The sequence below is a fragment of the Cucurbita maxima genome, unplaced genomic scaffold, assembly GCF_002738345.1.
Source record: "Cucurbita maxima cultivar Rimu unplaced genomic scaffold, Cmax_1.0 Cma_Scf00002, whole genome shotgun sequence".
Taxonomy (NCBI): domain Eukaryota; kingdom Viridiplantae; phylum Streptophyta; class Magnoliopsida; order Cucurbitales; family Cucurbitaceae; genus Cucurbita; species Cucurbita maxima.
Genome location: NW_019272018.1, coordinates 4,195,337 through 4,209,608, shown reverse-complemented (window position 1 = coordinate 4,209,608; position 14,272 = coordinate 4,195,337). Strand labels below are relative to the sequence as shown.

Below are 14,272 nucleotides of genomic sequence, written 5' to 3'. Positions count from 1 at the left end.
GCCATCAAATTCGATGCATTTATTATTTACTTAATTCTCTATTTTTTTTAGACTAAGAGTTTCATTTAATTATAAAATCAAAATTTCAAATTCTCCCTCCTGCTTACAGTTGAAATTAACGTGTAAGTGTGAATTTAAAAAAAAAAAAAAAAAAAAAAAAAAAAACCCAAACTAAATATCATTTGGAGGACGGCATTAATAATTAATGGGATAAAGTGAAAGTTATTTTGAAGATTTACCTCCTCCTTCCATTCTCAAATATTTCCATAACTTTAAAGAGTTCACAATTCATTTCGCCGCATGTTCATCATTAAACCATAGGGTAAAGCAAGTTGGGATGAACAAAAAGTCAAAGCTGCAATTGTATGTCTTTTTATATATTAAGAAGAATTATTTTTGTGAAAAAATGTGAACCAAAGACAACCGAGAAGACTCAGCTCTTACGTCAATGCAGTAAACCCAAATTATAATAATAATTTTCATGAATTTCATTATCGGCAGCCATTAATTAACACCCTGTTTTTAATGCTAAATTCTCTGCAACTTTGCCTTTTTTTAAGCATAATCATCTTGTTCTCTTCTGCGCCTGCCTGCCTGCATGCTCTTTGACTTCCACCAAACAAACAATCCCGGCTTTTCTATTATACCATTAATTTATCATCTTTCTTTTTCTGCAAAATCTTGAATTTTTAGGCTTCTTCACAAACCAAAAATGACATCTTTTACAACAGTAACGAAGTTGCAGAGAAATGTAGAAGCTTGCTTTTTCTGCTTTCTTTTCAGAGTTTCAGAGCTTATACAGTTGTCTTATTCAAATTTCAACAAGTTTGTATGGTAACAGTTCAAAGAACTTGATGTTTTTAACTATCTAAACTCATGATTCTTAACCAAAACAAAAGTAAATGAAAGAAAGATGAAGAACTGGTCTGGTTTATACAGTTTCTACTCTGTGTTGTCTTGTTTTTTCTCTATTGGCAAACCATTGGACTGTCTTTCTAGCAATTGGGTACCAAGTTTGTCTCTTCACATTGTTTTCCAGCTCAGAAGATTCCCCCATTTCAATTTTTCTGTTGAACTTCATATGAACATCACCACCAAATCTTGACACGCCTGTGATTTCTGAAACGGATCTTCTCGCTTCTGTGCTTGTAATTCTTGCTGAACAATCTGATGTAGACGGAAATCCCTTCAAGGGTTCTTCATTTTCTACTGATCTTGATAGCGTTGACTCCTCTAAATATGTTTCCAAGAAAGTAAATCTACCGCTTGAAATGGAATCAATCATCTCTTTATTCAAGAACATCATGTCTGATGAACTAACATTGCTCCATCGATTCATGAAGACAAAATCAGATATGATGATCTTGTGATTATGTCTGTGTAAGTTCTTCATGTTCTTATCTCCATCATAATCCTTTTGAATCAACATTTCCCCTTCTTTGTCACCCTTCAACATCTTTCTGAAGCTTCTCCCAATGCTGAATCTAAAAGAGCCATGGATCTGTTGTTGTTGATGTTCTTCTTCTTCTTCTTCTTCTCTCTGTACAAACAGCTCTATGTTTGAATCTTGCTTCAGCTCTGATAAATTGCTCCATAAGAACCTCATACTGCTTGAATTAGTAAAGAGCTGCAAATCCTCTGAGCTAACTCCCTGCCTGCAAAGAGGGCAGGTGGCATGTCTTTCAAGCCAATGGTCGATGCAGTTGATATGAAACGCGTGCTTACACTTAGGCAACAGCCGGAGAATTTCGATATCTTCAAATTTGGAAAGACAGATAGCACATTCAAGCCCTTGTTTGGAGCCTTTCAGAGTGGAGAATCTAAAGAATGGAAGGGACTCGATCACTGTCTTGTCGATTCCCAAAATGGGTGTGCTTGAGCTTGATCTGATTTGTCCGCCATGGGTTACACCATTATTCACATGAACAGAAGATCTGTTATGGCAATACTTTGCATAAACAAGAAGAACAAATGTCAACACAAACATAACGCCTAGAATTCCTATCACAAACCCAAGATTTGGCTGAAATGAATAGTTTTCAGCATCTTGAGAAGAAGGCTGAGCTTGGACATAGAACAACACAGAAAAGAGGCAAAAAGTGACCAAATTTAAGCGGATCATCGATTCTTCAATAGCTGAAAACACCCTTTTGGATAGGCATGAAAAAGGGTGAGAGGAGTCTAGAATTTCATGTAAAAGAGTCCTTAAATACGCCTCTGCAGAGAGAGAGATTCATCCATCGGCTATGTTGCTTCCTTAATCCTTCTCTGCCTCCTGTTCTATAACTTCACCTCCGTAAATCATTTAAAAACTGACAACTTTTATTACAATAACAATATCCTCTGTTTTATTTGCATTATTACCATATTTATTATATCAAAATCCAAAATCTAAATTATCTTAGTATATGGATAAAGTGTTTGCTAAAGAGAATGTTTACCGTAACAATCCTTCGACTAGAAAGACGTTGTAGAAAAAGGAAACATAAGGTAGAATCGTAAAAATTAAAACCAACTAGAAATAAACTCACTTATTTAAAAGGTATTTATACGTTTGACTTATATTCTTTTGTTTAATTCTAAATAAATCAAAGATGTCGATGGTTGGTCGGGTGAATAGTTCGTTCGTCGGTTGGCGATGATGACAAGGTTGAGGGAATTTAAAATTTGGTTGACAAATGTGGGGTTCTCATTTGGTAGGCATTACTTGCTAGGCAAGTAGAGATAGATAGATAAGAGTGGGGAAAAAACAATAGGTAAGCACCAAATTCAGACATCACCTGCTCTAAAACAAAACTTATCTTGATGCCACCAATCATTCAGCTTAAAAGGGGAAATGAAACCAAATTACTAAATCTATATCACTTGCTTTTATGTGGGTTGCCTGCTCTAAACAATTAGGAATTCTTAGTCCTGCAATATATGCACGGAATTATGCACACATGCTGCACAACTCTCTAAAAGAACTCAAAATTGCACAACATGGGAATGCTCTGTGTGAGACCTTGTTCCCTATTGGCAAACCATTGGACTGTTCTTTGGGCCATTGGCAACCAAGTCTGCCTAATTCTGTAATCTTTTGCATCAGTATCAGTTTCAGTGTCAAAAGGTTCTCTTATTGCATTCTCATTGAAACTACACGTGGGATCTCAGGTTAGTTGGAGAGGGATGAAACATTCCTTATAAGGGTATGGTAATCTCTCCCTAGTAGACGTGTTTTAAAATTATGAGGTTGACGGTGATACATAACAGGCTAAAGCAGACAATATATGCTAGTGGTAGGCTTGAACTGCTACAAATGATATCAGAGCTAGACATTGAGTGGTATGCCAGTGAAGACGTTGAGCCTCTAAGGGGATGGATTGTGAGATCCTACATTGGTTGGAAAGGGGAACAAAACATTTATAATAAGGGTGTGGAAACTTCTCCCTAGTAGATGAATTTTTAAAACTATGAGGCTGACATGATATGTAACGGACCAAAGAGTGGTGTCGGAGACAGATTTCCTTTCATTAAGATTTGTTGTCCTTGATGTACTTGCGGTAGAGTCTGATAAAGAGGGAATAACTGATCTCTTCATTTCCATCTCTTCCTTAATCTGTGTAATGTTTGTGCCCTCAGTTGCAGACGGCGAAAGAGGAGAATCTGTTGCTTGACATGGCCCCAAGCATCTCTGTGTTCAGGAAAACAAAGTCAGGTACAAGAATGTCGTGTGTTTATGGTTGTGAAAGTGCACCTGCTCCTCGCTGTTGCATTCCTGGATTCATGTTTGATCAAGACTTCTTTTTTCTTATTTGAAGCTGCTTCCAATGCTGAGCCTTGAAGAGTTATGATGATCGTCCTCTGTCTGCACAAACAGCCCCATGTTTGGATCTTGTCACAGCTCTGGCTGCCTTCCCTACAAATGATTGCCTTGTGTAGCTTTCTAACGATATGGGATCTCACCTATTTATAGTTTTCATGTTTGATCAAGATTTTCACACCCTTATAAAGGTAGTTTCCTCTCCAACTGACGTGTAATCTCACTTTTTTTTTTTTTTTCTTCCGAATTCTTTTGTATTTACCATAAATACTTAATCAAATTTCAACCTCAAATAAAAGATATAAAAGATAGTGCAAGGATATATAAAATATATCAATTTTAATTTACATATCATGGAAAAAGAACTGACTAATGGCATCATTAAACTAAAATTAAAAGAAATATTTACCAAATAAAGTTATTAAATAATGTCAAAAAAAATGGAACGTGGAGCTAGTTGGCAGTGTGGACACAAGAAATTTTTCTACCACGTGGATGGTGGTCAACAATCTGATTGGTTACAGAAGAGAAAAGCTGCACAAAGACAGACAAGCGGGTTGCTGACACGTGTGAAACTTCCAACTACTCTGCCGTGAAAAACAGCTATTCTCACCTGAATTGAAATTTCAAACCCCAAGAGATTCTGCAATTGTTAACTTCTTGAGCTCCATTTCTGCAAATTTGGCTCTATTCAGATGGAATATGGATTCAGAACATGATTTATTCCAGGCCCTGGACAAGGTTGAGAACATTTGAACAGCTAAATTCAACTGAGCTTTCATGTCATACTACACAGAAAAGCTTCCAAGAATGTAGTTCTGTCATTCTCAGACCTTGTACAGAAGTCAGTTGAATCGGTTTAAACAAAAAATTCCCAGTTTCTCAAGATTGAGACAGTCAAAAAGAAGAAACCAAGAAAAATGATGAGAAGTGCTAAGGGGATAATACAGGGAATGCTGTTTAATTCAATCCAAAAGAGTATTCCTAACTATGAAAAGATAAAACGTTGTGTCAGTTTTGTGCAGAGGATGAAGGGTTGTTGTTATTTGAAAATGAAGCCAAACCAGTTTCATTTTCCGAACCAACACGCTCTTCACCAGCATGTCGAACGAAGTCCTCAGGAGACATGTGTATACCATGGCAAGCACAGACAATCTTGATCAGGTTTGCATTGTATCTGTAAGTCACACCAGAAATTGTTCTACCATTTGGACCTGGACCAGTGGTAGAAACCCATGGTAGATTGGGGAAAGAACCACATCCCCCAAATTTGACATCTGCTGCGAGGCCTGGCCTTATAGCAGAAATTTCGTTTAACAAACCTCCTGCCGATTGTTCAAATGCGTCTTTTGCCCCGAGGCTACCGCTGCTTCCCTTTTCCCCTGCTTGAGAAGAGGACCCTTCTTCCACGATAGGCTGTTTGCCATCAGTTTTGTCTTGTTCAAACGTCCTGGCATCATATGGAGTAGCCTCAGCTGAATTAGGAAGAATTCCTTGCATCCAACGAACATTCATAACAAAGGGTAAGAATTTATCATGAATTACAAACTTCAAAGGTAAAGGAAATCACCCTAAGGTATATAGGATGGTACACAGATATCATACAAAGTGGACATTGTAAGTATCCTTCAAATTTGATAGACCTTCAATCGTGGAAGTACACCGAAGGAAGAAGGGTGAGGGGGCATTAATAATATAATATGAAAAATTGTCCTGTTAATGAAAAGACCAAATTATTGAAGGGTGAAAGTTAGAATTTAGTCTCTACGGTTATAAAAAGTTAGAATTTCATTTTTTTGGTTTGATAAAACTTCATAAATAATCCTTGTGACTTGATAACCTCCTAACCTACTTATTCTAATATTTAAAACCATACGAACTAAATTGTGACATAAACCAAACAAATCAAAATTTCAATTTAACCTTAATGAATAGATGGTGGGAAATTGTGGAAAGATAGTCATTACTTAAGACTATGAGGGGCCGGGTAAGTATTTGGTATAAGTACTAGTAGGAAAAGAAGTTGAATAAGCTTCTTCTTATAACTTGTAAGGAAAGAAAAGCCGAGTAAATTCTATCAAAATCTGTTAAACCCATGTTAAAGCCAAGCTCGGAGTTACAGATGAAACCTCAAAATTGTTTAATAATAAAAACTATATGCATAAATTTCTTCAACATTCCTTCTGAACAACCAAATTGTCAATCAACGCTCCTCCTGTTAACATTCAATGATATAGTTTCAAACCAAGATCGATCCAGAATTACGAAGAAAGGGAACAGAAGCAGTTTTATTCCAATCTTACAAGATTATGGAATGAGCTTTTCAGATTCATATTTTTATTAGTAATTAAGGTAGGATAGGATGTTTACCTGAAGAAGTTTGACCTCTGCTACAGGGATTATGCAACTGCGCCTGGGAAATCAAACCCCAGGAATTATCTTTATCTAAAGTCGGAAGCTGGCTAGAAGAATAGCCAAACATCAAAGGCAAGTTCCCAGGATTCATAGGCTGGACCTCACATTGTACACCATTTCCAGAGAGGAAAACTTGCCTTGTGCCATGCAGAGAATGACCAGTTGAACTGGATCCACCAGCATCGTGAGACTCTTTGACTATTGATGGATAAATACCATGCCGCATACTTGTAGTTTGAATAGAGAACGGAACGCTTCTGTTTAAGTTATGACGCTCAAGGTCACTACTTGATGAACTGTTGAACTTCTTCTGCCCACTCAAGTCTGTAGTACTTAACTCAGAATGTCCATCATTTTGTGAAACTGGCTTTGATGTAGAACCCTCAAGTTCAGACTCTCCTACATCCTCAATTTCAGCTGCAGAACCGTCCTCGTATGTGGGAAAAAGTGATGTTTTTGCCTTCTCTACATTGTTCTGACAAGACTCTCCTTCAAGCTTCTTTGGGCCGTTTATCTCCTCAAATAATATCTTTCGTTTATTACCCACCTCAGGCTGTTTTTCTTCCTGGATATCTACACGGTTCTCATTTTTCATTGCCCAGACTCCAGTGGCCTTCAAATTCATAGAATTATATCCATCTATATGAGCCCGGGAAAGGTCATTAAAAAAATCTTCTTTAACCTTCATCGAGTCACTTCTCAAGAGACCTGGACTCATATCTTGTCTCTGATTGCCACCTTGGAGGAAATTCTTGAAATCATCAATTATTTTACTGCCTCTATCAGTTTCTTCTGTTCCAACATCATCAGAACAGACATTTTTACCTTTGTCCTTGACCAATGATCCTCCACAAGACAAGCCCAAGCTAAGCTCAAGCCGATTGTCCTCCTCCATGCTTCGAGTTAAAAGTTTACTGAAGATCACGATTCACGATCATCCATCAATACTTGACTCAGGCTGATATATAAAAAGAACCTCAAGTGTAAGAGTAATATCAAATTTGATAAACATATCATGATATTTAAACCTTGCCCATCGATGAAACATACATTGAGTGCTGTAAAATGCCAAAAGATGCAGCAGATTGCAAGATCCAGATTTAATCATTGCAGGTAAATCCTCAGGTCCCATAATAAACAAAAAGAAGAAATCTACTACATTTTACAAACAAGCCAATTACATTGATACTTTGTCCTAACATAGACTGTTGCCAAATCAGGAAATCTTTTTAACACAAGACTCACGGTGGCATTTCCAAAATGTCAGAAACATCTGATTCTTTGTTGCCTTAAACAAAAGTCTCTGGATATTCAATCCACTCTCAAATTTAAAAACATAGTTTTCCTTATCCCAATCAAAATTGACCCACACAAAAACATAACATGTAAATTATGATGGAACTTGCAGTAAGATTACCTAAAACAATCCAAATGCATACAGGATCGAAATAAATATATTCGGTCTGGGAATAAAGTAACATTCCATACGGTTAATTTCTTGCATACATTTAGATGGCAATTCAGATCACACGATCACCAAATCTTGCAAACATGCTTAGATGTTTAAGAAAAAAAAAAATTAAAAACAAAAGAAAAAGAAAACTAGGTAGCTTACAAACAATAGACCAACAATCAAAAGCACCCATTATATAGAACCAAAACCCCATCTCAACTCATTCTCTTCACATACACCTCAATCACTGTAAAATCCGTGATGATCCAGAATACTTAAGACATAAGAAAAGAAAAATTTTCAGAGTAGGCCAACTCGCCAAAAGTAAATGGAATAAATTACCAGAAAGGAAATGAATCCAAGTTAGGGCAGGGGAACAGTTCTTTGAAACAGAGAACCATAACCCTAAGTCAAGTGATCCTGTCAAGGAAGACCAAGTATGAACTCAAAAACCTGGATTATGGCACAGCGTGGTGGGACGAGAGAAATCCACAGTAGAAATGCATCTCTACCAATTTGGCACAATGAATATTTCTATCAGAATCATGATCTTTGTTCCTCACTGGAACGAATTGTTGATTTGCTCAAAACTCCTCTTCGGATCAAATCGCCGATTTATCGGCCCTGCTTTCGGAGCAACTCGCGGTGTTTGGGCAATCGAATCTGCAACTTAGACCAGATCGGTCTACGAATTATTTTTCTCTTTCTTTCTTTTTTTCAACGGGACGAAAATTTAAAATTAATTAAATGTGTATTTTAGATTTTAGTCCACTAATAATATTTGTTAGGATAGGCTGATCATAAATTTATAATAATTGATTGAAATTAAGCTTTTTTTTTTTTTTTTTTTTTTTTTTTTTTTAGCGCAAACCCATGAACCCTTGTACTCAAATCAAAGTAGACAATATTCTTTCATAATTGTGAAATCTATACATTAAACCATTTTTGAGTACATATATGCATCAAATCTAAACTTTGATCAAGTTCTAAATTAGGCAATTTAACTATATTTTTTATTATATATTGACACTATTGGATTGGACAAAGAAAAAAAATGTTAAAATGATTCAATTTTACTATAAGAATTAAATGGGCCGCGATACACTAGGGGAGGCCCATTATACGCAAAGCTCAAGGCCCATCGGGCCTTCCCTGAGTAGTAATAGCAAACCAAAGCTTAATGTATTTATACATATATATATTTGATAGGCTGTCATTGTTACATTACTAATGTTCACATGCTAATATTAACTGAACCAATCAAATGAATTAAATGAAGTAGGGTAAACGTTATTTGTCAAATTAAAATGCATTTCTCTAATCCATCAAATCTATATATAATTTAAATATTTAAAAAATAAAAAAAAATTAGTATTTAGAAAACACAAACGCCGATAATTATTGAATACACCGTTTCATCAGCTTCAAATAATATTAATTAAAGATATATTCAAATATTGTTGCAAGGAATCTTGATATATTATATCTGGAATAATGGAAGATTTTAAACTGAATCCCAATTTTCGTTTTTTAAAACGCTATTAAAACTAATATCTACATTTAATTATTATTATTATTTTTGGCTTTTTCTTCCGGGTCCAGCCAGGCATGTACGTGGATATTTGGATAATGAAAAGCAGTTGGTAAGAGAGTGAAATGAAGTTGGATAAGTACAAACTAGTCAACGCCCAAAAGTCTCCGTCAACCACTATCCTTTCGCTGGACTTTCGAAAATTTAAGAACCCTAATATTTTTTAAACCTAATTCTTTAATAAACGTTAACAGATATGAGGTAGGGATCAAGTTGTAATCAATATAAGATTGGACTGTCATGAAATTTGCAACCATCAAGGGGAAATTAATCAACATTTGGCTAAAACCGGTCTAAAGTTCATTACTTCACAGCTCACTTCATTATAGTATTAAATCGAAGAGATTGAACGAGTATAAATTAATTGTATTGGTGAGTTTTTGTGGAATTGGATTGTTCAAAAAAGCATAAGGTAATTTTTGTACGCCCAATAGGTTAGATGTTGTTATTGTTTATGAATAGAAATATCTTCTATGTGTTATTAAATTGATATTCATAAAAGTCGGGAAGTATTAATTGTTTTGTTTTTTTTAGCTATTTCAAAATTGATTGCTTTGTTGCAGCATAGTATAGGATTGTGTTTTAGAAATTGATTCCCTACATTTTCATATTCAAAGTTCAATTAGTCAACACTTGTGTGCACATGGTAACCAAGGACCCATCATCTCTTTGAATCCCCGTTTTTTTCTCAATAATTTATCCAATTTTCAAACACAAGTGGGTCGAAATTTCATATACATTTTCAAACCATTCTTCAAGTCCGACACCAGCAGCTGCTATCGGTTCCTTTTTCTCTCCATATTTAGAATCCCAATTGCCTTTTCAGTTTCAGAGAGACAGAGAAATGGCTGGAGGAGGATTTGCAGATGGGGCGCCATTGAAAAGGGCTCATCTTTATGAGTATCGAATCACTGGGTATTTCATTGCGGCTTGCTTTGTTGCTGCCCTTGGTGGGTCTTTGTTTGGCTACGATCTTGGAGTTTCTGGTATGTTTGTTTTCTATTTTTCAGTATGAACTATTTTTTGTGTTCTTATGTTCTTGTTTTTCCTCTCTGGAATTGTTTGTTCATCTGAAATTTGAAGATTTTTAAGAAATTTTGACACACTGAACTCTGTTTTCTATCTCGTTGACTTTGAATTTGAGAACAAAGAGATGAATTATGATCAGTGATTATGCCCTTTACCAAGAATAAGATTGGTGGTTAAATGGCACATACACTCAAGGTTTGGAAAAATTAAGGTTTTAAATTTTAAATATTCTTTATAAGGATAGGTGAATTTTTAAAAACTTTGAGGATAGCAGAGTGGTCTATAATCTCAGGTGGGGTGACTTCCATGGATGATTTTCTGGAGAAATTTTTCCCAAAAGTATTCAGAAGAAAGCAGCTTCATCTGAAAGAGACGGATTACTGTAAATATGACAATCAAGTTCTAACACTTTTCACATCCTCTTTGTACTTTGCTGCTCTTGTCTCTACTTTTTCGGCTTCATATGTAACAAGAAAACGAGGTCGAAGAGCGAGCATCCTTGTTGGATCGGTTAGTTTCTTTCTGGGTGGTGCGATCAATGCTGCTGCAATGAACGTCGCAATGCTGATCATCGGACGAATTTTCCTCGGCATTGGTATCGGTTTCGGTAACCAAGTAAGAAGAAGAAGGCCGTTGGTTGTGTGGTGAAATTTGAAGGCTCTTTACCTGATGTGTAATTCTTGTTTGTTTTTGTCTCCTGATTGTGCAGGCTGTGCCTTTGTATCTATCCGAAATGGCCCCGGCGAAGATTCGGGGAGCGGTTAACCAACTGTTTCAACTAACTACTTGCTTGGGGATTCTGATTGCAAACTTCATAAACTATGGAACTGATAAGATTCATCCATGGGGATGGAGGCTGTCTCTTGGATTGGCCACAGTCCCAGCTACTTTGATGTTCATTGGGGGACTTTTCCTTCCTGAGACACCAAACAGTTTGGTGGAGCAGGGCAGAATGGAGGAGGGAAGAACTGTGCTAGAGAAAATCAGAGGGACGACGAAAGTCGACGCGGAGTTCGCCGATCTTGTTGATGCGAGCAATGCTGCACGAGCAATAAAACACCCATTTAGGAACCTCCTTCAGCGAAAAAACCGACCCCAGCTCGTGATTGGAGCGTTGGGAATTCCAGCATTCCAGCAACTCACTGGCATGAACTCCATTCTGTTCTATGCTCCTGTCATGTTTCAAAGCTTGGGGTTTGGTTCTGATGCAGCTCTCTATTCATCAACCATCACAAGTGCTGCACTTGTTCTTGCCACTTTCATTTCAATGTTCTTGGTAGATAAGTTTGGCAGGAGAGCATTCTTCCTCGAAGCTGGTGCAGAAATGATATGTTGCCTGGTAAATTCACTTAACCTGTAATGAACCAATTTCTTAACAGAAAATGCTAACACATACGCGCCTGCAGATTGCAGTAGCTGTGACACTGGCGCTGAAGCTTGACCAAGGGGAGGAGAAGCTTCCGAAGGGGGTAGGGATCTTCCTAGTGATAGTGATCTGCATATTTGTGTTGGCTTACGGAAGGTCATGGGGGCCGCTCGGTTGGCTGGTGCCGAGCGAGTTGTTTCCATTGGAGACGAGATCAGCCGGGCAGAGCATGGTGGTGTGTGTCAACATGCTTTTCACGGCTTTGATAGCGCAGTGCTTCCTGGCGGCTATGTGCCATCTCCGGTATGGGATCTTCCTGTTGTTCGCAGGTTTGATTGTAATAATGTCCAGCTTCATCTACTTCCTGTTGCCAGAAACTAAGCAAGTCCCTATAGAAGAAGTGTATCTGCTGTGGCAGAACCATTGGTTTTGGAAGAGATTTGATAAAGACGGGAGACAAGGGACTCAATGTTGTAAATTGTCATTAAGTTTTGATTTGTTTTGGAGATGTTGACAAGGTGGAAATTGTTGTAAATTGTCATAAGTTTTGATTTGATTTGGTTTTTGGATTATATTTGATTTGGTTATTTGAATTAGATTTGATTTGGTTATTTGAATTAGATTTGATTTGGTTATTTGAATTAGATTTGATTTGGTTATTTGAATTAGATTTAGTCACACCAGGGTTTAGTTATATATCGGGATTTGATATCAGAATTTGGTATCGGAATTTGGGAGAGCTTTCGGAGTCACATTGTATTTGTTAAGTGACATGTGTTCTGAGTCTTTGTAGTGTGATAGTGAGATATTCACTTGTAATGCTTTGGTTTATTAGTGATTGGTTCGTGGATGTAGGGGAACTTCTCTCCGAACCACGTAAATATCTTAGTGCCTCTTTGTGTAAAATCGTTCATTGGTGTTGTGAGTACCTTTGTTCCGCTTTCGGCGCACAACAAGTGGTATCAGAGCCAAGTTGTGGTATTTTGGGGTATTGTGAAAGCTTGGGCCTCATCGACCATTAGACGTGCTCACAATCGTGTTTATTCTCTTGAAAATCAATTTTCAAGAATTGGGTTTTTGAGTTTCATTCAGATTAATTATTGCAAATGGCAGAACCATCACGACGTGGATCGAGAGTGTGGAGTTCCAATCTCGAAGTAGAAAAATTTGATGGAACCAATAATTTTGGTGTTTGGCGAGGCGAAGTTAGCGATTTATTGGTCATGCAAGACCTCGATGTCTCTCTCCAAGAGGAAATGCCTGAAGACATGACAGAAGCAGAATGGACGAAATTAAATCGGCAAGCCTGTGGAATTATTCGATCCTGTCTTGGCAAGGATCAGAAATATCCATTTATGAAGGTTACCATGGCGAAAGAATTATGGGACAAGCTTGAAGCGAAATATATGAAGAAGAGTGTGGAAAATAAACTCTATTTGAAGAAGAAACTCTTCCGTTTTGATTACAAGGAAGGCATCTCAATGGCTGAGCATTTGGATGATTTTAACAAAATCATCACTGATTTGCTCAATCTTGATGTTAAGATTGATGACGAGGACAAGGCGTTGTTGTTATTAAACTCCTTGCCGGAATCCTACGAGTTTGTAGTAACGACCCTACTACATGGAATCACTAATATTGATTTTGAAGATGTTTCAAATGCCTTAATAAACAATGAGATGCGAAAGAAGGAAAAGGAGACGTATCAAAGCTCTAGCTCAAATGTTCTCACTGCTCATGGAAGGACTTCCAATTGGAAAAAGAACGAATGTGGAGAGCCTCGACTAAAGTCGAGAGGTAGATCTGATAATTGGAGAAAACTTGATAAAAATGAGTGTGCATATTGTCGACAGAAAGGCCATTGGAAAAAAGATTGTTCGATCTTAAAAGATAAGGGGTCGAAGTCCAATGTGGTTAGAGATGACGACACTGATACAGATGATGCCTTGACAATCTCCCTATCAGTCAGCCAAACCAGTGAATGGATTCTTGATTCTGGGTGCTCCTATCATATGTGTCCCAACAAAGAGATGTTTTTGGACTTCAAGGAGTTCAATGGTGGAGTTGTCTATATGGGAAATGATAGTACTTGTAAGATAATGGGAATCGGCTCAGTACAAATCAAGATGTTTGACGGGGTTATACGAAAACTCAAAGATGTGAGGTATGTCCCTGACTTGAAGAAAAATTTGATTTCACTTGGCGTTTTGGATGCGAGTGGTTATCGCATCATTTTGGAAGGAGGGAATTTGAAAGTAGCTCGTGGAGCTTGTTGGCTTATTGGCCCTTGATCTCACATTAATTAATTTCAATGAATTAATTATTGATGTTTTGATGATAACAAACCTACTTTTAATTATTAACTATTTTCAGTTTTTTGAACTGTCCACAGTATAAGGTCGGGAATAACGATTACAACAACTTTTCAATTACTCAAATCAGAGCTAAAACGAAGAAATTAGAGTCGAGACAACATACCCGACGTGATGATGTGGCAACAAAATCAAAATGATGGACAAATCAAAATATATCAAAGTATGACATTTATAATATTGGAAGAGTAACACATGGTGGAGTTTTTCTTATTATTACATTTCTAAATAAAATTATTTTTAC

The 14,272-nt window shown here is 36.9% G+C and overlaps 3 protein-coding genes and 1 pseudogene across 6 annotated transcripts in view; 1 reads left to right on the top strand and 3 right to left on the bottom strand.

Annotated features, from left to right (window-relative positions):
* Positions 1-792: 792 nt before the first annotated feature.
* LOC111499247 (E3 ubiquitin-protein ligase ATL42-like) lies at positions 793-2,286 on the bottom strand. The gene has a single exon (XM_023150794.1). It carries the CDS (start codon positions 2,120-2,122, stop codon positions 932-934), a length of 1,191 nt encoding a protein of 396 aa, XP_023006562.1. The 5' UTR covers positions 2,123-2,286; the 3' UTR covers positions 793-931.
* A 671-nt stretch (positions 2,287-2,957) lies between these two features.
* On the bottom strand, positions 2,958-4,181 carry LOC111497013 (annotated as a pseudogene).
* Positions 4,182-4,287: 106 nt separating this feature from the next.
* Positions 4,288-8,387, bottom strand: LOC111499044 (ninja-family protein mc410-like). 3 transcript variants are annotated; one of them, XM_023150507.1, is made up of 4 exons: positions 8,013-8,387; positions 6,173-7,175; positions 4,867-5,295; positions 4,288-4,475 (listed from the first exon to the last, which is right to left on the bottom strand). In XM_023150507.1, the coding sequence occupies exons 2-4, from the start codon at positions 7,110-7,112 to the stop codon at positions 4,429-4,431; spliced, it is 1,416 nt and encodes a 471-aa protein (XP_023006275.1). In that variant the 5' UTR covers positions 7,113-7,175; positions 8,013-8,387; the 3' UTR covers positions 4,288-4,428. The 3 variants fall into 3 exon arrangements, with proteins under 3 accessions (XP_023006275.1, XP_023006260.1, XP_023006267.1); XM_023150492.1 differs by lacking the exon at positions 4,288-4,475 and having other exon boundaries at positions 4,506-5,295; positions 8,013-8,386; XM_023150499.1 differs by lacking the exon at positions 4,288-4,475 and having other exon boundaries at positions 4,506-5,295; positions 8,124-8,386.
* Positions 8,388-9,988: 1,601 nt separating this feature from the next.
* Positions 9,989-14,272, top strand: part of LOC111465539 (sugar transport protein 14-like) — a 13,734-nt gene continuing 9,450 nt past the window's right edge. Inside the window, exons 1-4 of one of the 2 annotated variants that reach the window (XM_023109972.1) lie at positions 9,989-10,247; positions 10,583-10,905; positions 11,000-11,629; positions 11,697-12,125. In XM_023109972.1, the coding sequence (XP_022965740.1) occupies positions 10,106-10,247; positions 10,583-10,905; positions 11,000-11,629; positions 11,697-12,125 (1,524 nt within the window). In that variant the 5' untranslated portion in view covers positions 9,989-10,105. The remainder of the gene's footprint in view (positions 10,248-10,582; positions 10,906-10,999; positions 11,630-11,696; positions 12,126-14,272) is intronic. The other variant, XM_023109963.1, reaches the window with a different exon arrangement.